Below are 24,049 nucleotides of genomic sequence, written 5' to 3'. Positions count from 1 at the left end.
TATGAACTGGCCTGCTCCACCTACGGAGCTCTATCTTGCTCCGGATAAAAAGCTTATATCTTAGTAAATCATAAAACATTCAAAAGGCTTCAAAAAAAAGGAATTCACAGACCTAAATTGGTTCTTCCTTTTTTCATTTTGTTTATTCATAACTTCGACCAGACAACAGTACAATGTTTTTTCTCATTGCAGCATTATAGAAAATTGAAGCCTGGAGTTGGTTCTTACATAGCCACTATGGAGTTTGATGCTAGGTTTTGGGGTGTAGTCAAGTGCACAAACTACCACTCGTAGATGACATATTTACCCTCCAGTATGCGAGACAATAAGTCGCTTAGAAAATTTAGCAGGGCAATAATAAATATCAGACTATTAAATCAGAATATCAGAATATTAAATTATAAAATTAAACGGGTACTCCCTTTTTTCTTTCTTTTAAAACAACTGGTGGCAGAAAGTTAAACATATTTGTAAATTACTTCTATTAAAAAATCTTAATCCTTCCAGTACTTATTAGCTGCTGAATGCTACAGAGGAAATTCCTTTCTTTTTGTAACACTGATGACATCACGAGCACAGTGCTCTCTGCTGACATCTCTGTCTATTTTAGCAACCATGCATATTAGATGAATGCTAAGGGCAGCATGGTGGCTCAGTGGTTAGCACTGTTGCCTTGCAGTACTGGGGACTTGGGTTCAAATCCCACTAAGGACAACAATAAATAAAGTGTTATTATTATAATAATGTCAGCAGAGAGAACTGTGCTCGTGATGTCATCAGAGAGCATTCCAAAAAGAAAATAATTTTCTCTGTAGTATTCAGCAGCTAATAAGTACAGGAAGGATTAAGATTTTTTAATAGAAGTAATTTACAAATATGTTTAACTTTCTGCCACCAGTTGATTTAAAAGAAAAAAGGTTTTCACCGGAGTACCCCTTTAAATACATATTCAGACTATATATGGCACTACAAAAAACACGATAATTGTATTTCATTAAGGCCTTTCAGCTCCATTGTTTTCTATTCAATAATCCAGTAAACTTCCCTTTGCAGTAAACCCTGCCTGTTCAATTCCTCATTTGTGTTCACTATCACCTTCTCTATCACTTCCCACCTTAGATCTGTACATTATGCCCACATTTTGTATTTTCTTTTTTGTTATGCTTTAGGGTATGTTCACATGTAAAGGATCCTGCAAATATTTGATGCAAATTTCAATGTAAACTAAATGACTGAACACAGCTTCTAATCTGCAGTTACAAATCCTGTGCATCAAATATGCGCAGGATCCTGTTTGTGTTGAACGTTCAGATTAAGTGCTCATTTCATTCCATGTTCTTCCAACTTCTATTTTAGTAAAACATCTGTCTAAAAACTTCTGTCTTCTATCTTTTTGATATTTGAATTTATACCATTTCAAGATCTTTACTAGCTGTTAGTGAATTTAAATGGGTACTCCGCCCTTAGACATCTTATTCCCTATCCAAAGGATAGGGGATAAGATGTCTGATTGCAGGGGTCCCGCCGCTGGGGACCCCCGCGATCTCCCTACTGCACCCGGCATTCGTTTAGAGCGTCTGGTGCAACGCCGGAGGCTCGTGACATCACGGCCACACCCCCTTAATGCAAGCCTATGGGAGGGGGCGTGACGGCCATCATGCCCCCTTCCATAGACTTGCATTGAGGATGCATGGCTGGGACGTCACTGGTGGGGCGTGACCGTGATGTCACAAGCCTCCGCCCCTCATCGCCAGTTACCTGGCACGGAGTGAAGTTTGCTCCATCCACCGGATGTCTGAAATGACGTAGCCGATGGGGACCCCCGCGATCAGACATCTTATCTCCTATGCTTTGGATAGGGGATAAGATGTAAGATGTCTAGGGGGGGAGTACCCCTTTAAAGGGGTTATCCAGGAAAAAACTTTTTTTTATATATCAACTGGCTCCAGAAAGTTAAACAGATTTGTAACATACTTCTATAAAAAAAATCTTCATCCTTTCAGTACTTATGAGCTTCTGAAGTTGAGTTGTTCTTTTCTGTCTAAGTGCTCTCTGATGACACGTGTCTCGAGAACCGCCCAGTTTAGACCTATAGCAAACCTATACTACTCTGTGCAGTTCCCGAGACAAGCAGAGAGCACTGTTGCCAAACAGAAAACAACAACTCAACTTCAGCAGCTGATAATTATTGAAAGGATTACGATTTTTTTTAATAGAAGTAATTTACAAACCTGTTTAACTTTCTGGAGCCAGTTGATATATAAAAAAAAGTTTTTTCCTGGAATACCCCTTTAAGTATTTCTGAGGCTGAAAACATGATATAAGCTAGCCCTGATTTCACTAGCTTTGTTAGAATAACTTTCTCCTTGTTCTAGATGTCAGGCCAACTACCTTTACTAGCAATGATAAACTGTAACAAACTCTTGTGTAAACTACACTAAATATCACTGTGTAGAACAGTTGGGGAACTCTGTCTCATCATTTTCTGGATAGGTAGGGGTCCCCTAAGTGGTGATAGCAATGTTCCTTTTACTTTATTTTATTAAATCTAAAGTTGTTTCCTCTCCTCAGGTCAACATTACATTTGTGGAAGTTGACAGGGTTACCACAGTAGGAAAGAAAGATGTCCTTATTGGTGGTGAAAATCTGCTAAATCTGTCAATGGTATCTTTATTTGGTGCCAGCAGTTGCAAACCTCAGGTGTAAGTATGTCCCTGTATAAAATCTAAGAAGTTTTCCTGGAGTTTAAAGAATTAGCTTGGTTTGACCCTAGCCTAATGCAGGTGCACCACTATGACAGTATTATAGTGATCTATGTCAGATTGGGTCATTAGAACTGTGGTCTGGCTGGCTTTTGGCTATAACAGTGGAAAATGTGAAAAAATAAAAAATTACCATTACTCACCTTTGAAAGAACCCACTGCTCAATAACAGACAAGGTTATTGGACACATGGGGGGGGATTTATCAAAAACGGTGCAGAGAAAAAGTTGCCCATAGAAACCAATCATACTGCTTCTTTTATTTTTTAGTGACCTTTTTAAAATAAAAGAGGGAATCTGATTGGTTGCTATGGGCAACTGTTCCACTTTTCCTCAACACAGGTTTTGATAAATCTGAACTCTTCCATGCTTCAGGGATTTGCACAGTAAAGAGAAAGGGGGGCACAGTGAGTATAGAATGTGTAATGTCCCCCAGGGCACACCCTGTGTAGTGTCTGGTGGCAGGAAAGGGGTAAATAGTAGACAATCAGACGGACACCAGGATAACATAAGTAACACAGTTCTTTACTTGCAAAACTTGTAAAATAGCCTTCCACGGCAAATTGGGGTACAGTCTCTTGCAAAGTTACAGACAAAACAAAACATGTAGTGAGGAAGCACTCTTTGAAAAAACATGGTAGTGAATGTAGGGGTTCCTGAACAGTCTATGCATTCCTCCTAAGGTATAACTGTATTAGTCATGAGAATCTTCGCTCGGTTTACAGCAGCTATTACTGTTCCAAAGAATAAACTAGTCTAAACTAGATAGGATTTCCTCTATCTGGGGAGAGAGGCAGAGATAGGGAGGCTTTCCCCTACTATCTTGAATATTCTGCAATGCAATGTAGTGTGTAAGTGCATGGGCTACTTCTCTCACAGTACAAAGTATAAGGTAAACACAGTGTAGGTGCACAAAAACAGTACAAATATGAATGGCATAAAACAATGTGGCATCTGCAAAACACATTAGCAACAAGGCAGATATTCTACAACCGATACTCTTACATTACTGGAACATGTAGTGGGACACTGCACACATGACCTTTGCAGCCAATTACCGGCCCCAATGGTGATGCTTAAATATCTGACATAAGACAACTAGTGATTGGCTGTAGTGACCATGTGGACATACATGATGTAATCACTGCAGAAAAGTATTTAAACATTAACAGGTACCACAGAAGCTTCTGTGCTGGAGTCACATGGGATATAACAGGTGAGTTAAATAAATAAAAGTATAGTATATTTTATGCACCCACATGAATAGACTCTTAGATTTAGTTAGCTGTGTATTACCGACAGCCTTTTCTATACTATGGATGGAATACTGATGAAAAGGCTGTCGAATTTACTTGCAGACTTGCACAGTTAAAATTTATATCACATAACAACAACACGTAGGTGAAGATATTGCCTATCCCCACCACATGCCACAGACATTACTTGCACAAAAAATTTCACAAGCTACAGGCCTAGGGCAGTGATAAATCCCCCCCCCCCCCCATACTTTTTTCCATAGCCACTAACCAAATATAATCATCTGTATCATTTTGCTGTGATCATGTTATTTATCTTATTGAACTGTGCAATTTCTCTTTCTCTCATTTTTCTTTTAGAATAAAAGTGTCCCGTCACATAAATAACACTCATGCCCAGATCTCTCTGCCACAAAGTCAAAATGGAGTCAAGAGACTTTGTGTAGATTTTCATGGGAATTGTTATAAAAATGGTATTACCTATCAATCGGTGTCGTGCTCAGCCATTGTTCCAAATACTACGTGGCTCAGGTAAGATGACTAACCAGTTTACATCTTCTAGGGTGAGACTTTGATCTCAACTTGCCTGATCCTTGCTTCCTCTGACCCCTGAAAGAACCCCTATATGGTACATTGTATTTTTGGTGGCTATTTCCAAAATTAAAGATATATACAACTAAAGCCTGAATTATAGAGTAAAGAATCATAGAATAATTAAAATTATAGTCCCGCACCCATCAATATTTTTGAAAGCATATTCCAGGTGCAATGTCAAGGCCCCCTTCTCATTTTACTCACAAATGCCTTCAAGCTATTTTTAATCAAACTAAAAAAATCTGTAAAAAATGCAAAGGGGATAGGATAGAAAAACAGAGCTAATGCTTTCAAAAACCACTCCCTATCTGTCTCCAGGTTGGGTGTGGTATTACAACTTGGCTCCATTCACTTTAATGGAACTTAGCTGCCGAACCACACCCAACCTGGAGACAGACAGGGAGCAGTTTTTGAAAGATATTTGCTCTGTTTTTCTATTCCTGGACAACCCCTTTAAGCATTGACTTAGAAGCACAAGAGCTCTTATAGACAATGAATATGTATAAAGTTAATACATGCAGCTTATGTCTATCAACATGCATACATCTTGAAAAAATCATTGGAAATAAAGAAGCCTACATTTTATTTAAAAATAATAATAATAATTTGTAAGATTGCAAATCTTAGTTTTAAGAATCGTTTTTAACAGTATCAATATCTATATAAAAAGGATTAGACCCTCAGAAAACAAGTATACTCCAAACACAATTGCTACAGTCACTACAGCATAACCATATTATGTGTTTGTATTTATTTTTTTGCTAAAATTCCATGAATGTTTCGATTTTTGGACAACAGTATAAAAAAAGTCTACTATATTTTAGATAGCTAGTAAAAAGCCAATTACTATATTTTAGATAGCAATATTTTAGATAGCAAGTAAAAAGTTAATGTTTTGGAAACATGAAAAATGGGCAGAATAAGGATCTGAGCAACAATGGACTAAATTGTGATGGTTAACCGACATTACATTGCGGGGCCGACAGGCTGGTGTCAGCGATGAGGCTTTTCTTTTCACCTCAGTGGGAAGGTCAATTGTCACAATGCTAGAATTTGGGATAAGAAGAAACATGTGTCCTTATTGAGCACATGAGGGACTTCCCCCAAAGTAAATGTATATTATGTGCAAGGAGCAGGTGCAAAGTCTACTGTCACTGGCCACTCCTGTCACGATGCCGGCTGGCAGGTAGTGGATCCTCTGTGCCAGAGAGGGATTGGCGTGGACCGTGCTAGTGGATCGGTTCTAAGTCACTACTGGTTTTCACCAGAGCCCGCCGCAAAGCGGGATGGTCTTGCTGCGGCGGTAGTGACCAGGTCGTATCCACTAGCAACGGCTCAACCTCTCTGGCTGCTGAAGATAGGCGCGGTACAAGGGAGTAGACAGAAGCAAGGTCGGACGTAGCAGAAGGTCGGGGCAGGCAGCAAGGATCGTAGTCAGGGGCAACGGCAGGAGGTCTGGAACACAGGCTAGGAACACACAAGGAAACGCTTTCACTGGCACGATGGCAACAAGATCCGGCAAGGAAGTGCAGGGGAAGTGAGGTGATATAGGGAAGTGCACAGGTGATCACACTAATTGGAACCACTGCGCCAATCAGCGGCGCAGTGGCCCTTTAAATCGCAAAGACCCGGCGCACGCGCGCCCTAGGGAGCGGGGCCGCGCGCGCCGGGACAGGACCGACGGAGAGCGAGTCAGGTACGGGAGCCGGGGTGCGCATCGCGAGCGGGCGCTACCCGCATCGCGAATCGCATCCCGGCTGGAGGCGGTATCGCAGCGCCCCGGGTCAGTGGATCTGACCGGAGCGCTGCAGTGAGGAGAGTGTAGCGAGCGCTCCGGGGAGGAGCGGGGACCCGGAGCGCTCGGCGTAACAGTACCCCCCCCCTTGGGTCTCCCCCTCTTCTTAGAGCCTGAGAACCTGAGGAGTAGACTTTTGTCTAGGATATTGTCCTCAGGTTCCCAGGATCTCTCTTCTGGACCACAACCCTCCCAATCCACTAAAAAAAAGGTTTTCCCTCTGACCTTTTTGGATGCCAGAATCTCTTTGACGGAGAAGATGTCCGAGGAGCCGGAAACAGGAGTGGGAGGAACAGATTTGGGAGAGAAACGGTTGATGATAAGTGGTTTAAGAAGAGAAACGTGAAAGGCATTAGGAATACGAAGAGAAGGAGGAAGAAGAAGTTTGTAAGAGACAGGATTAATCTGGCACAAAATTTTGAAAGGACCAAGATAGCGTGGTCCCAACTTGTAGCTAGGGACACGGAAGCGGACATATTTAGCGGAGAGCCATACCTTGTCTCCAGGGGAAAAAATGGGAGGAGCTCTTCTTTTCTTATCCGCGAACTTCTTCATGCGTGATGAAGCCTGTAAGAGAGAATTTTGGGTCTCTCTCCATATGATGGAAAGATCACGAGAAATTTCATCCACAGCGGGCAGACCAGAGGGCAAGGGGGTAGGGAGGGGGGGAAGAGGGTGACGGCCGTACACCACGAAAAATGGGGATTTGGAGGAAGATTCAGAGACTCTGAAGTTATACGAGAATTCGGCCCATGGTAGAAGATCTGCCCAGTCATCCTGGCGGGAGGAAACAAAATGTCGTAAATAATCACCCAAGACCTGGTTAATTCTTTCTACTTGTCCATTGGATTGAGGATGATATGCAGAAGAAAAATTTAATTTAATCTTGAGTTGTTTACAGAGAGCCCTCCAGAATTTAGACACGAATTGGATGCCTCTATCCGAGACGATCTGCGTAGGCAACCCGTGAAGACGAAAAATGTGTACAAAAAATTGTTTAGCCAACTGAGGCGCTGAAGGAAGACCAGGAAGAGGGATGAAATGTGCCATTTTGGAGAATCGATCAACGACCACCCAAATAACAGTGTTGCCACGGGAAGGGGGTAAGTCAGTAATAAAATCCATACCAATCAGAGACCAAGGCTGTTCGGGGACAGGCAGAGGATGAAGAAAACCAGCGGGCTTCTGGCGAGGAGTCTTATCCCGGGCACAGATAGTGCAGGCTCGCACAAAGTCCACAACATCCGTCTCTAGAGTCGGCCACCAATAGAAGCGAGAGATGAGTTGCACAGATTTCTTGATGCCCGCATGACCTGCGAGATGGGAGGAGTGACCCCATTTGAGGATTCCGAGGCGTTGGCGTGGAGAAACAAAGGTCTTTCCTGGAGGAGTTTGCCTGATGGAGGCTGGAGAAGTGGAAATCAGGCAGTCAGGAGGAATGATGTGTTGCGGAGAGAGTTCAACTTCAGAAGCATCCGAGGAACGAGAGAGAGCATCGGCCCTAATGTTCTTATCGGCAGGCCGAAAGTGAATTTCAAAATTAAATCGGGCAAAGAACAGAGACCACCTGGCCTGGCGAGGATTCAGCCGTTGGGCAGACTGGAGGTAGGAGAGGTTCTTGTGATCGGTGTAAATAATAACTGGAAATCTTGATCCCTCCAGCAGATGCCTCCATTCCTCAAGTGCTAATTTAATGGCTAGAAGCTCTCGATCCCCGATGGAGTAGTTCCTCTCCGCCGGAGAGAAGGTCCTAGAAAAAAAACCACAAGTAACAGCATGCCCGGAAGAATTTTTTTGTAGAAGGACAGCTCCAGCTCCCACTGAGGAGGCATCAACCTCCAATAGGAAGGGTTTAGATGGGTCAGGTCTGGAGAGCACGGGAGCCGAAGAAAAGGCAGACTTGAGCCGTTTAAAGGCGTCTTCCGCTTGAGGAGGCCAAGACTTGGGATCGGCATTTTTTTTGGTTAAAGCCACGATAGGAGCCACAACGGTAGAAAAATGTGGAATAAATTGCCTGTAATAATTGGCGAACCCCAAAAAACGTTGGATAGCACGGAGTCCGGAGGGGCGTGGCCAATCTAAGACGGCAGAGAGTTTGTCTGGATCCATTTGTAGTCCCTGGCCAGAGACCAAGTATCCTAGGAAAGGAAGAGATTGGCATTCAAACAGACATTTCTCTATTTTGGCATAGAGTTGATTGTCACGAAGTCTCTGAAGAACCATACGGACATGCTGGCGGTGTTCTTCTAGATTGGCAGAAAAAATCAGGATATCGTCCAGATATACAACAACACAGGAGTATAGGAGATCACGAAAAATTTCATTAACAAAGTCTTGGAAGACGGCAGGGGCGTTGCACAGGCCAAAGGGCATGACCAGATACTCAAAGTGTCCATCTCTGGTGTTAAATGCCGTTTTCCATTCATCCCCCTCTCTGATGCGGATGAGATTATAAGCACCTCTTAAGTCCAGTTTGGTAAAGATGTGGGCACCTTGGAGGCGATCAAAGAGTTCAGAGATGAGGGGTAGGGGGTAGCGGTTCTTAACCGTGATTTTATTAAGACCGCGGTAGTCAATGCAAGGACGTAGAGAGCCATCTTTTTTGGACACAAAGAAAAATCCGGCTCCGGCAGGAGAGGAGGATTTACGGATAAAGCCCTTTTTTAAATTTTCCTGGACGTATTCAGACATGGCAAGAGTCTCTGGGGCGGACAGAGGATAAATTCTGCCCCGGGGTGGAGTAGTGCCCGGGAGGAGGTCGATAGGACAATCATAAGGCCTGTGAGGAGGTAGAGTTTCAGCTTGTTTTTTGCAAAAAACATCCGCAAAGTCCATATAGGCCTTAGGGAGACCGGTTACAGGAGGAACCACAGAGTCACGGCAAGGGTTACTGGGAACCGGTTTTAGGCAGTCCTTGGAACAAGAGGGCCCCCAACTCTTGATCTCCCCAGTGGACCAATCCAGGGTTGGGGAATGAAGTTGAAGCCAGGGAAGTCCAAGGAGAATTTCAGAAGTGCAATTGGGGAGGACCAAAAGTTCAATCTTCTCGTGATGAGATCCGATGCACATTAGAAGGGGCTCCGTGCGGAAACGTATGGTACAGTCCAATCTTTCATTGTTTACACAATTGATGTAGAGGGGTCTGGCGAGACTGGTCACCGGGATGTTGAACCTGTTGACGAGAGAGGCCAAAATAAAATTTCCTGCAGATCCGGAGTCCAAGAAGGCCATAGTAGAGAAGGAGAAGGCAGAGGCAGATATCCGCACAGGCACAGTAAGACGTGGAGAAGCAGAGTAGACATCAAGGACTGTCTCACCTTTGTGCGGAGTCAGCGTACGTCTTTCCAGGCGGGGAGGACGGATAGGACAATCCTTCAGGAAGTGTTCGGTACTAGCACAGTACAGGCAGAGATTCTCCATGCGGCGTCGTGTCCTCTCTTGAGGTGTCAGGCGAGACCGGTCGACCTGCATAGCCTCCACGGCGGGAGGCACAGGAACAGATTGCAGGGGACCAGAGGAGGGAGGAGCCGGGGAGAAGAAACGCCTCGTGCGAACAGAGTCCATATCCTGGCGGAGCTCCTGACGCCTTTCGGAAAAACGCATGTCAATGCGAGTGGCTAGGTGAATGAGTTCATGTAGATTAGCAGGGATTTCTCGTGCGGCCAGAACATCTTTAATGTTGCTGGATAGGCCTTTTTTAAAGGTCGCGCAGAGGGCCTCATTATTCCAGGATAATTCTGAAGCAAGAGTACGGAATTGTACGGCATACTCGCCAACGGAAGAATTACCCTGGACCAGGTTCAACAGGGCAGTCTCAGCAGAAGAGGCTCGGGCAGGTTCCTCAAAGACACTTCGAATTTCCGAGAAGAAGGAGTGTACAGAGGCAGTGACGGGGTCATTGCGGTCCCAGAGCGGTGTGGCCCAAGACAGGGCTTTTCCAGACAGAAGGCTGACTACGAAAGCCACCTTAGACCTTTCAGTAGGAAACTGGTCCGACATCATCTCCAAGTGCAGGGAACACTGGGAAAGAAAGCCACGGCAAAACTTAGAGTCCCCATCAAATTTATCCGGCAAGGATAGTCGTAGACCAGAAGCGGCCACTCGCTGCGGAGGAGGTGCAGGAGCTGGCGGAGGAGATGATTGCTGAAGCTGTGGTAGTAACTGCTGTAGCATAACGGTCAGTTGAGACAGCTGTTGGCCTTGTTGCGCTATCTGTTGTGACTGCTGGGCGACCACCGTGGTGAGGTCAGCGACAACTGGCAGAGGAACTTCAGCGGGATCCATGGCCGGATCTACTGTCACGATGCCGGCTGGCAGGTAGTGGATCCTCTGTGCCAGAGAGGGATTGGCGTGGACCGTGCTAGTGGATCGGTTCTAAGTCACTACTGGTTTTCACCAGAGCCCGCCGCAAAGCGGGATGGTCTTGCTGCGGCGGTAGTGACCAGGTCGTATCCACTAGCAACGGCTCAACCTCTCTGGCTGCTGAAGATAGGCGCGGTACAAGGGAGTAGACAGAAGCAAGGTCGGACGTAGCAGAAGGTCGGGGCAGGCAGCAAGGATCGTAGTCAGGGGCAACGGCAGGAGGTCTGGAACACAGGCTAGGAACACACAAGGAAACGCTTTCACTGGCACGATGGCAACAAGATCCGGCAAGGAAGTGCAGGGGAAGTGAGGTGATATAGGGAAGTGCACAGGTGATCACACTAATTGGAACCACTGCGCCAATCAGCGGCGCAGTGGCCCTTTAAATCGCAAAGACCCGGCGCGCGCGCGCCCTAGGGAGCGGGGCCGCGCGCGCCGGGACAGGACCGACGGAGAGTGAGTCAGGTACGGGAGCCGGGGTGCGCATCGCGAGCGGGCGCTACCCGCATCGCGAATCGCATCCCGGCTGGAGGCGGTATCGCAGCACCCCGGGTCAGTGGATCTGACCGGAGCGCTGCAGTGAGGAGAGTGTAGCGAGCGCTCCGGGGAGGAGCGGGGACCCGGAGCGCTCGGCGTAACAACTCCTAGCTGGAAGTGATAAGGGAATTGCTTATTCCACAGATACAGAAAGATTTGCCAAATGTACCTTCATATTTCCATTTGGATGTATGCCAATACCTAACTGAAACTCCAGAACATTGGATCAGCCATGCCGGGAACAACGACTTACCAATGTTTCACTGACCTCCAGCTAGACACAGGTTGTGGTTTTTCTTGCTCTTTACTATAGAATGTCACAACATAAACAGTATGCATTCCAGACAGAAGGCACAAACTTTGACTTAATAGAAATAGTACTGGTGTAATTATTTAACCCGTCTGGGTACTAGCTAAATCTGCTGTAAGTCATAGTAAACAGTGACAGTCTCTCTCAGCAGGGCAAAATGAGCATCCACACAGTCTTCACAGCTATTGGGCTTCCTGGACATCTTGTCCTTAGATAACTGTGTGTAGCAAATAAAGCATTTACAGTGACTTCTGTAGCAGTTGGCTTTTGCTGGACTACTGGCTTCCCATGCACCTAAGTCTCTCAGAACCCTGCCGATCACATAACAACTGCAGTAGTTTCTCCCTCCTAAGTCTGTCATTCTTCCTTAGGAACTTGGTTGCCACTTCCTGGGAAAAGCATGAAAACCAATGCATGTTCTCAGGAACATGAACAACCCCGTAATTGCAGGCTGCCACAGGATTGTTTAGGCTGGCTCCACATATGTCCTGCACCCGGCATAGGTGAATTCAGCCTAAATCTCAACGCAACTGATGCCATAACTAATGACAACTTACATTAGTTGTATGGCATCCAGCATCCATTGTTTGTGGACGCCGGACAGGGGAATGCAAAAAGCTACATTCCCCTTTCCAGTGCCATCCGGCGTGTCCAACCATCTGGCATCAAAATTGAGATGCTGGATGATTGCAAACTGTCCCATTCAAATGAGTGGGATCAGTTCTTGCATCAGTTTCCCTCCGGTGCACGTATGTGAACCCATATGTGAACATGTGACATGTGAACCCAGTCTTATATAGACCAGGGAACCAGGTCACAACACTGGCACTGTCAGCTTTTAGTGAATGGTCTCAGACAATGTTTTTTAATACCCAGTTGGCTATTTAGTCATACATTTAGGTGCAGATGCGCCAAATTTTCAATATATTTATAATGGAAGTACTTGAAATAACTCTAAAGCAAATTTTAGTTACAACATGCATGTCTGTATTTGTCTACGCTTTGGATCAAGTTTTCACCCATTTTATTTAAGACATTTTTTGGTAATGTTTTTTCTAAGTTTACATTTTTTAATCTATATTTTAAAATAATCTTCAAATCTTGCAGTCTTTATTCTGCCCACTAAGCTTAATAATAGGCTGATGCTTTCTGTTGTGTAGAGAAAACTGTTTGGCATCCTTCACACGATTATCATAAGTAGAATTACAATGAAAGATACACCTATAGATACACCTCTATATAGATAAGAGAGGATCACACCATTTACATAGGTGATAGAAACATCTCCCCTCCCTGTACAGAAACCCCTGCACATGTCACAGAGTATGCCTAGCAAACTCTCCAGTCGAAGTCAATAAGTCAGCTCCTAACTATTATTTCTTATGGTCAATTCTGCTGCTGTACAACATCTCTCTAAATAATGTTAAGAGAGCAGAGTAGAAGCTCAAACAATATGGCCAGACCCATAATTATGTACAAAATTTAAATAAGAAACAGATTACAAATATGAACATGCTCAAGTATCTGGTTCTAATCAGTACAAAAAAAATGTCCTTTAAGAACAAAAACCACTGTATCTACAGACATTCTCAGTTCTAGAAGCAAACAAACATCTGGTCATAGCATTTTGACCCAAGGACCGATTTCCCCCACCCACACACCCACACGCACACACACACTCTCTCTTACGGTTAAAATAAGAACACCTAAAATACCACAAAATGCATTGGGTTTTTGTTTTACATCTTTTTTTTTTTTTTTTATGAGATTATACAGTTTAACAGACAAGCAGGCCCATTGAGGTAGTGAATTACAAAGTTAGTTCACATCAATTAGAAAATACAATTGTTTGACTTTATGAGGGAGATCAGTCTTTAAAAGTTACTATAATTTAAATGAAAGATTTGACATATCTAATTGATCTATCCAGGTCTCAGTGATGAAACCCCCAACAATCACCAGAGCAAGCACTCAGCTAAGCATTTCCCCTTGCAGAAGATGGATTCTATAGAAATTCTGTTGAGCTCCTGAAGCAAGAGAGACGGGGAGAGAAGCACACACTTATGTCCGCTTGTTCTGGCGATTGGTGTGGGTTTCAGCACCCAGACCCCAACTGATCAAAACATTTAAGGTTTCTCAAGGCAAATATAGAAACAAAGCCAGCTCACCCCTGGTCCAGATATCGAGCACAGAGAGAGTGCGGACTTGCACTCGCAGACAGCAAGGAATATGGAAAGAACTCCAGCTCAGGTGCAGATGAAATCAGTATAGCTTTATTTTACATCATGCCAGAAGCAACAGGTAACAGGTCGGAAGTGACACGTTTCGGCCCGGTGCTGGCCTTAGTCATAACTAAGGCCAGCACCGGGCCGAAACGCGTCACTTCCGACCTGTTACCTGTTGCTTCTGGCGTGATGTAAAATAAAGCTATACTGATTTGATCTGCACCTGAGCTGGAGTTCTTTCCATATTCCATTTAAAGTTTCTCTATGATGTCCCTTTTTTTTTTTTTATTACAGTAAAACTTTAACAAAAGAAAGTGCTGGCTTAAGACTACCCTTCTAATTTATATATATGTATATCTTTTTTTTAGTGGTGGTCGAAATATCAGTATATCTGGTAGAAATCTGGACTTGGTAGACAATATTGTCATTTCAAAGAACATGTACAAAGATCAAGACGTAAGTGTTACAGATTTACTTTCACATATAATCCAAGATGTATTCTGAAATCTGATGTGATTTTAAACTGGCCTGAGAAAGTTGCCAGAACATGAAGCTAGCCTTAAACCAATTCATCACTTGTCATATCCCACATATCTAGCGCCTATATTTCTCTCACAAATACATCTGGTCTCTGTTGCTCATTAAGTTTTTCCGTCTTTGCTTTGGAGGGAGCATGTCTACACTGTGTCGTCATCTTCCTCCCCTAGTCTGCTGTGCTGGGTCTCTTCATCCAATCACTGCAGGCTGCTCTTTTACCCACTCCTCTCTGTTTTCATGCTGCAGTCTAATAGGACAGGAATGAGCACAGAAGAGTGCTAGTCCCACCCTCTTTGTCCCAGCCTTTGCTTCAGCGTGGACAAAACAGATGCTGCAGCCAGAGACTATGATTTCTCTGCAGCCTTTTTAAGGATAAATCATAAAACTGGTGAAAGGTTCCTTTTAAAGCGGAGATGTCCTCTATTGTATGTGGTTTTCATATTGTGCGTTCTAATCCACTAAATATAATTGATGTTCATAAAAGTTTTTATGTCCTCAGACTAGCAAAGTATATATACATATATGAGATCACATCAATGTCCCTTTAACCAAATACATAGTTTTGCCTCTGTATAAATCCCTAGTGAGACTACATATGGAGTATGGTGTTTACTTCTGGGCACCTGTATATAAGAAGGACATGGCTGAACTGGAGAGGGTGCAGAGGAGGGCAACAATGGTATGGGAGGATTACAGTACCAAGACAGGTTATCAAGTTTGTTTGTTTTTTAGCTTGGAGAAAAGACGACTTAGGGGCAATTTGATCACAATGTACAAATATATGAATGGACAGTACAGAGATCTTTCTAGTGATCTTTTTATACCTAGGCCGGTAACCATGACAAGGGGATTCTTTACTGTAAAAGCAGTGAGACTATTTTATAGCTGACTCAATAAAAGAGTTCAAGGGAGGGGGGGGGGGTAGATGTTTTCTCTAGAAAAATGTCATATTATAAGCTATTACAGGTTATGGTGAGTCTGTGTAAAGCTAAGATCACTAGATCTTCCTTTTTGAAACAGAAAACTATCAATAGCAGCTCAGTCATTACATCCCCTTTTGCTTCACAAAATTTACTTTTAGTACTTTAGTAAGCATTTTTAGTCAAAACCACAGGCGGATCCAAAACACAGTAAATCTTTCCATTATAGTTTTACACTGTAGGTTTTACTCCTATAAAAATTGACCAAAACAGTATGTGTGAAGATAGCCTTAGGCTTAATGCTCAAGGCAAATCCACATTGATGAAATTGTACAGAAGTGCTGTCATAGTATGCTACATATCCACTAGAAACAATGGGGATTTACTGGAACTGTCTAATTCTGTCTAAGCTCTTTCCTGTTTTGGTTGGTGCAAACAACATAGTATGTCTCAATTACTTTTTGTCTCAACTTTGGCGCTTGTGGAGCCAAAATTCTGGCTTATGAGGCCTAGTTAATGTGGGCTAAAGTTTCTGAGGCAGAATACTTCTGTACATTTAGAATCCAGTGGAACATGTCATTTTTTTTTAGTTAGATGAAAGTCAAAGTCAAAGCCTTGCGATATGCACTAAAGTCTGGGGATCAATTCAAGTCCAGCAAGTTAGTCAAGTCCAAGTAACTAAAGTCTAGCGTGGGTTGCAAACAAGTCAAGTCAGTCATATACATTAAAGGGTACCTCTCATCAAATAAACTTTTGATATATTTTAGATTAATGAATGTTGAATAACTTTCCAATAGCATGTTAATGAAAAATATGCTTCTTTCTATTGTATTGTTCCCGATCAGTCCTGTCAGCAAGCATTTCTGACTCATGCTAGAGTCCTAACCACTCAGAGCTGCCAGCCTGCTTTGTTCACAGCCAAACAGGCTGTGAACAAAGCAGGCTGGCAGCTCTGAGTGTTCTCCTTTGTGAACAAAGCAGACTGGCAGCTCGTAGTGTTTAGGACTCACGCATGAGTCTGAAATGCTTGCTGCCAGGACTGGTAGGGAGACCCCTAGTGGTAAATTAAATAGAAAGAAGCATATTTTTTAATAACATGCAATTGTAAAGTTATTCTGCATACATTAATCTATAATATATCAAAAGTTTTTTTTAATTAGAGGTACCCTTTAAGCCGATAAGCCTGTCAAATTTCACCCTGCATCTCCTTCATGCTAATCTGAGCTGTAACGGATTGTACCATCTTTCCAACCTCAGTAAAGCCAGTTATCCGTAACCTTGCATCGGAGTGATTATTTGCCCCGTGCCTTGCACAGGAGAAGCTGTTCTACCTCAACCACGCCCTTGCGTCAAAAAAAGGTTAATTACACATTACCCTCACCCGACACCACAGATTCATATGCCCAATTCACACTACAGAGATTTTGCACAGAATCCACCTTCACCAGTCTCCCGCTAATTTCAACAGGAGTTCCACTACTCTGTTCAGAAGTTTTGTTGCAGAATTGGATTTTGGCAGAAGATTAAACTTGATTTATCTTCCATCTTTCAATACGACAAAAGCTGCCCCCTCTCCCCAGTGTCCCCTTGCCCACACCTCTCCTTCCCGCACTCCTCTTCCACCGGCCGGAAATGCAGATGACACAGCCCAGGCCACAAAAAATGATTCCGCTTCATTTCTTAGGTACCATGTAGCTAAAAAGGGCATGAGTACAAGAGGAATGTAGCAAGGACATTTTTCTTCCATAATGTAAATATACTCCTACAAAATCTGACCAATAAAAAATCTCAGATGATATCAGATGCCAGGGCCCTAAATTTGTCTGTTAGTGCTGTATTATTATAATCTGTATGAAGCTGTAAAATATATAATAAAATGATAATATAACAGTTTACAATGATTATGGGATTTTCTTTTGTACTGATCACTTTATATTGATCACATACTTTACCCACATTTATTTTTTCCAGAGAAGTAAGTGCTTAGGAAATTCATCACACTGCCATTTTATAGCTCCAAAATTAGGCGAGACCATACAGAGCTCCGATGTGAACTTAGCAACTGAAGAAAGTACTGTGAGATGTGGGGAATTCATTTATAAGGCGGACCCTACTTTCAGTACTTATCAACTGAATGAGAATGATGCAGAGATTGAACTAAAAATAGAGGTAAGTGTTACTATATATTTATATATTTCATTTTATCCCAGCCAAACATGATCTGCTGAATGTAGCAGTGAATCTATATTTGTATAGAGAGGCGAGCAATTCTCTTCTCTTGGTTGAAATAATAAATGTATATACACCAGGCAGAAAAATAGAAACTGCAATAGAAAACAAAACATCTAAAAAAAATAAAAAAATAAAAAAAAAATTTTTTATTCCTGTGATTCCACAGGGTGGACCATAGGCTACATATTTGTTTCTCCTACTCAATATAGGCTTCTGCGCTCACTATTGTCTGCTAAATAAACTCTTTGGGAGATATTTATTAAAGCGAATGCTTGAGAAAAATTAAACTGTTGCCAATAGCAACCAATAAGTCTATATTTAATTTTTTGTTATGTCCTTTTAAAAAAGAAAACAGGGAAAGGATTGGTTGCTATTGGCAACTACTTCACTTTTCACTTGCACTAGTTTTGACAATCCCTCTCTTTTTATCTCCTACATAGGAGAACACAGGACTAGTGTTGGTCGCGAATATTCGCATTTCGAATTTTCATTGCGAATATCGCAAATTCGCGAATATTTCAAATATATTGGCTATATATTCGAAATTGCTTTTCCGCATATGCGCATATTCGCATATTCCTTCTTTTCACTTGTGGGCCAATTAGAATGATGCAAATACACTTGTCAGAGGTTATCAACAACATCCCTAGCAACCAATAGTAAAGTTGCCCACCCCCTCACTGTTTTCTTACGCGAATATGCAAATATTCACATATGCAAATATGCTAATATAATGAATACGCGAAATTCGCGAATATAAGACGAATATTCATCTATATATTCGCGAAATATGGCAAATTCGAATATGGCCGATGCCGCTCATCACTACACTGGACACAGGTTAACTAATTATCTGAATATGTTTCTGGCAAAGATTCTACACATGAGGGGGAGATTTATCAAAACTTGTCCAGAGAAAAGTTGCTGTGTTGCCCATAGTAACCAATCAGATCGCTTCTTTCAAAAAATGAATTTCCCATGGTTTTCCCACATTGAACTTAAAGCATTCTTGTTGTTTTAGTTAACTTTTTAAGATACGCTGTTGTATATGTACAGGAAGAGCATCATTGTTACTGATCATTATATAACATAAATGCATGGCTTTAGCATTAGCTTACTGCTCTGCAGGCTTCATCTCAAATTTTTTGTTTATTTCTGAGATAGTGGGTGGAGCCTAGCCTCTGTCATGCCTCCTATACACTGTACACACAGCGAAGATTTTGCTACCCTATATTTTTTTACCCTACATAAACCCTAAGGCTAAGTTCACACTGTGGAATTTCTGAGCAGAATTTCTGCCGGAGATCGAGTTGGCGGCACTAGGACCGCGCGGACTACATTGTCGTCCCCATAGACGGCAATGCATTTCTAAGCAGATCTCCAAAAAGATCCACCCAGAAATGCATTGCAGTCTATGGGAGCAGCAATGCAGTCTGCTCGGTCCTAGCGCCCCCGGCTCGATCACCGGCAGAAATTCTGCCCAGAAATTCTGCAGTGTGAACCCAGCCTAAGAAGCAGCAACATGAAGGACTTATAGAACAGTAGTGTGCACTAGTTCAGTGTTTCCCAACCAGGGTGCCTCCAGCTGTTGCAAAACTACAACTCCCAGCATGCCCAGACAGCCTTCGGCTGTCTGGGCATGCTGGGAGTTGTAGTTTTGCAATAGCTGGAGGCACCCTGGTTGGGAAACACTGCACTAGTGCACTGAGGTGAGATCTAATGCAGTAAGTTGTAGTTTCTTAACATTCTTGGGATCTTGGGCTGCAGGAAGATTTCTCATCAAAAAGGTAGCAGATACTTTTGGCGTCACAAACCTCCCATTTGCACAACTTAAACAGAAAAGCCAGTTATCCATTCCGCTTTACCACAATATAACTGAAGCCTGAGGAAGTCACTGAACAGGGATGAGCAAATTAACCATATCATTAACCCCTTCATGACCCAGCCCATTTTCACCTTCATGACCTGGGCATTTTTTGAAAATCTGACCACTGTCACTTTAAACATTAATAACTCTGGAATGCTTTTACTTATCATTCTGATTCCGAGATTGTTTTTTCGTGACATATTCTACTTTATGTTATTGGTAAAATTTCACTGATATTTGCATCCTTTCTTGGTAAAAATCTAAAAATTTCATGAAAATTTAGAAAATTTAGCATTTTTCTAACTTTGAAAGTCTCTGCTTGAAAGGAAAATGGATATTCCAAATAAATTACATATTGATTCACATATACAATATGTCTACTTTATGTTTGCATCAAAAAATTGACACGTTTTTACTTTTGGAAGACACCAGAGGGCTTCAAAGTTCCGCAGCAATTTTCCAATTTTTCTCAAGATTTTCAAAATCGTACTTTTTCAGGGCCCAGTTCCGGTTGGAAGTGGATTTTAAGGGTCTTCATATTAGAAATACCCCATAAATGACCCCATTATAAAAACTGCACCCCCAAAGTATTCAAAATGACATTCAGTGTTTTAACCCTTTAGGTGTTTCACAGGAATAGCAGCAAAGTGAAGGAGAAAATTCTAAATCTTCATTTTTTACACTCGCATGTTCTTGTAGACCCAATTTTTGAATTTTTACAAGGGGTAAAAGGAGAGAAATCACCCTAAAATTTGTAACCCAATTTCTCTCGAGTAAGGAAATACCTCATATGCTTATGTAAATTGTTCAGCGGGCGCAGTAGAGGGCTCAGAAGGGAAGGAGCGACAATGGGATTTTGGAGAGTGAGTTTTTCTGAAAGGGTTTTTGGGGGGCATGTCCCATTTAGGAAGCCCCTATGGTGCTAGAACAGTGGACCCCCCCACATGTGACCCCATTTTGGAAACTACACCCCTCATGGAATTTAATAAGGGGTGCAGTGAGCATTTACACCCCACTGGCGTTTGACAGATATTTGAAACAGTGGACTGTGCAAATGAAATATTTTATTTTTCATTTTCACAGACCACTGTTCCAAAAATCTGTCATACACCAGTGGGGTGTAAATGCTCACTGCACCCCTTATTACATTCCGTGAGGGGTGTAGTTTTCAAAATGGGGTCACATATGGATATTTATTGTTTTGCGTTTGTCAGAACTGCTGTAACAATCAGCCACCCCTGTGCAAATCACCTCAAATGTACATGGTGCACTCTCCCTTCTGGGCCTTGTTGTGCGCCCCAGAGCACTTTGCGCCCACATATGGGGTATCGCCGTACTCAGGAGAAATTGCATTACAAATTTAGAGGGTCTTTTTTCCCTTTTACCTCTTGTGAAAATGAAAAGTATAGGGCAACACCAGCATGTCAGTGTAAAAAAATTATTTTTTTACACTAACATGCTGGTGTAGACCCCAACTTCACCTTTTCATAAGGGGTTAAAGAAGAAAAAGCCCCCCAAAATTTGTAAGGCAATTTCTCCCGAGTACAGCGATACCCCATATGTGTCCCAAAACTGTTGCCCTGAAATACGACAGGGCTCCAAAGTGAGAGCGCCATGCGCATTTGAGGCCTAAATTAGGGATTTGTATAGGGGTGGACATAGGGGTATTCTATGCCAGTGATTCCCAAACAGGGTGCCTCCAGCTGTTGCAAAACTCCCAGCATGCCTGGACAGTCAATGGCTGTCCGGCAATACTGGGAGTTGTTATTTTGCAACAGCTGGAGGCTCAGTTTTGGAAACAGTAGCGTACCAGACGTTTTTCATTTTTTTGGGGGAGGGGAGGGGGGCTGTGTAGGGGTATGTGTATATGTAGTGTTTTTTACTTTTTATTTTAGGTTAGTGTTAGTGTAGTGTAGTGTTTTTAGGGTACAGTCACATGGGCAGAGGTTCACAGCAAGTTTGCCGCTGGAAGTTTGAGCTGCAGCGCAAAATTTGCGCCATCTCAAACTTGCAGCACTCACTGTAAACCTCCGCCCATGTGAGTGTACCCTGTACATTCATATTGGGGGGAGGGGGCAAACATCCAGCTGTTGCAAACTCCGAGCATGCCCTTTGACTGTCCGTGCATGCTGGGAGTTGTAGTTTTGCAACAGCTGGAGGCACACTGGTTTGGAAACACTAAGTTAAGTAATAAACTTTCAAGTGTTTTGCAACCAAACTTAGTGTTTCCAAACCAGTGTGCCTCCAGCTGTTGCAAAACTACAACTCCCAGCATGCCCAGACTGCCCAGGCATGCTGGAAGTCGTAGTTCGGCAATATCTGAAGGATCAGATGTTGCCGAACTACAACTTCCAGCATGCTTGGGCAGTCTGGGCATGCTGGGAGTTGTAGTTTTGCAACATCTGGTGGTCCACAGTTTGGAGACCACTGTATAATGGTCTCCAATCTGTGCTCTTCCAGATGTTAGAGAACTACAACTCCCAGCATGCCTGGACAGACTGAGCATGCTGAGATTTGTAGTTTTGCAACATCTGGAAGAGCACAGATTGGAGACCATTATACAGTGGCCAAAGGCTGTCTGGGCATGCTGGGAGTTGCAGTTTTGAAACTCCCAGAGGCAGCAGTGAGATCGCTTTACGGCGATCTCACTGCTGCCAATGAAGATGCCGCACTGCTGCCGGAAACTCACCTCCGCGACGCAGCGACGCCGGGACCGCCTGGAGGACGCCGCTCGCGCCGGGACCGCTCGGGACGCCGCATGGTCGGGTAAGTGATTCCCGGGAACGGGTCAGGGACACTTAGCAGAGCGGTGTGTGTCCCGATCCCCGTGATCGGGACTCACACACCGCGCTGCTAAGTATTCTGATAGCGAAACGCTGCTATCAGCTAGTCAGGTTTGACTAGCTGATAGCAGCGATCGCTGGGGGGGGATGAAACCCCCGTGGTCGCATGGTAAGATGGCTGGCTATCAGTGATAACCACCATCTTACCGGGCGCTGCGGGATGCCGCGAGTAGCGGCAAAAATGTTCATGACGTACCTGTATGTCATGGGTCGGGAACACCTTCCCACTCATGACGTACAGGTATGTCATAGGTCGGGAAGGGGTTAATACAGACTACCAAGGCCTCTGCAAAATGAAAGAAGCGATCTGATTGGTTGCTGTGGGCAACTGGGCAACTTTTCCTCTGGACAGGTTTTGATAAATCTCCCCCAATAACCCCTTTAAAAGGTACACCTTGCTAGTACTGGATTGAACTTCCTTTTGCCTTCAATCTTTGTGCCATACTTTCTACAAGGAGCTGGAAACAAGGGGGGAGATTTATCAAAGATGTAAAGTTGCCCAGTTGCCCATAGCAACCAAATTTTTAAAAAGGCTTCTCAAAAATGAAAGAAGCAATCTGATTGGTTGCTATGTGCAATTGGTCAACTTTTTCTCTATACAGGTTTTCATAAATCTCCCCCAGGATCTTTAGATATATTGGTCATATGCACATTACGGCATCCCACTCGCTACAGACTTGGCATTGTAATGCTAAAGGAAAACAGTCATCCTGTTCACCCACACCAAACCCACTAAATACACTGGGTTATAGTGTGGGTGAAAAGGATTCTGATGAGGGGTCACTGACTAAAATACGTATCTTCGGTCCAGAGATATGTCCCCACCGAAGATCTGCTTCCATCTTCTGTGAATTGCGCGCTGGAGGCGGGCCCACCAGCCCTATTTGAATATTCATTGTCGCTGGTCACGTGAGCGCTCAGGCATCGCGTTTGCTCATGTGACCAGCATCTCCACATCCTGGTGACTCCTTATTACTAGCAGCTAGTGCCGCCCCCTGCAGGCTGCCACCCTAGGCCCTCATCCATGAGTGCCTAGTAGAAAATACTGCTCTGCTCCTGCCACCATGGTTAGGGTGTCACTGCTACCATTGTATTTACATTGGAAAACATTTATCAAAAGTGCTCTAGGTGAACAAATTTTCTATACCATTCCTTTGTGTAATGGTAATGTGTACATGCACCAAATTTATGAAGTGGTTGCATTGCATGTGATAAATACGGTGCTAGTACATATTTGAAATTGCACTTTAGTACAGTACTTTGTATGGTTCCTTCTCTGTGACTTTTTCTGCACTTTTTTTTAACCCATTATGCCAAAATGTGTGACTTTTTACAAATTATGCACAAAGTCAGTTTTGCAAGCTAGGTTTTCGCCAGGAGTGCTTTTCGCCAAAAGTCACACCTGATAAATTCATGACCCCTGCAGAGAAACAACTTGATTTTGATACTTGATACCTATAAAATCATGAGAAAATTGTCTACTTGCAAAGTTTCAAAAAAGTCGCAAAAAAAGTAACTGCAACAAATGTATCTACAAATTTAGAGCAAAATATAGTCTACGTACAGTGATAAATTTCTCCCATTGAGTTTTGTACTATTTAATGGAAATAAAACTGTGATTTTGCGGTCCATATACTCCCTAAAGGCACAAAATAATTGCCTATGGCAGATTATATAGCACATCAGAGTACTGATACTCTATTCTGCACCTACATCATAGGGCCATTATACATCGTAGAGAGAGATTAGAATTATCACAAGGTATTAGTTGATATCTTTGCTAAAATATGATTTGCAAGCTTCATAATGG

General features: G+C 43.1%; 1 protein-coding gene across 3 annotated transcripts in view; it reads left to right on the top strand.

Annotated features, from left to right (window-relative positions):
* Window positions 1-24,049, top strand: part of PLXNC1 (plexin C1) — a 155,071-nt gene that overhangs the window by 28,106 nt on the left and 102,916 nt on the right. For all 3 annotated transcript variants that reach the window (XR_008892709.1, XM_056574327.1, XM_056574326.1), the window contains exons 10-13: window positions 2,572-2,702; window positions 4,378-4,548; window positions 14,209-14,296; window positions 17,269-17,466. Coding sequence is in view for 2 of the 3 variants with exons in the window: in XM_056574327.1 (XP_056430302.1) it covers window positions 2,572-2,702; window positions 4,378-4,548; window positions 14,209-14,296; window positions 17,269-17,466 (588 nt within the window). In the remaining variant the exon portion in view is untranslated. The remainder of the gene's footprint in view (window positions 1-2,571; window positions 2,703-4,377; window positions 4,549-14,208; window positions 14,297-17,268; window positions 17,467-24,049) is intronic.

The sequence above is a fragment of the Hyla sarda genome, chromosome 4 (genome assembly GCF_029499605.1).
Source record: "Hyla sarda isolate aHylSar1 chromosome 4, aHylSar1.hap1, whole genome shotgun sequence".
Taxonomy (NCBI): domain Eukaryota; kingdom Metazoa; phylum Chordata; class Amphibia; order Anura; family Hylidae; genus Hyla; species Hyla sarda.
This window is presented reverse-complemented; position numbering and strand designations above follow the sequence as displayed.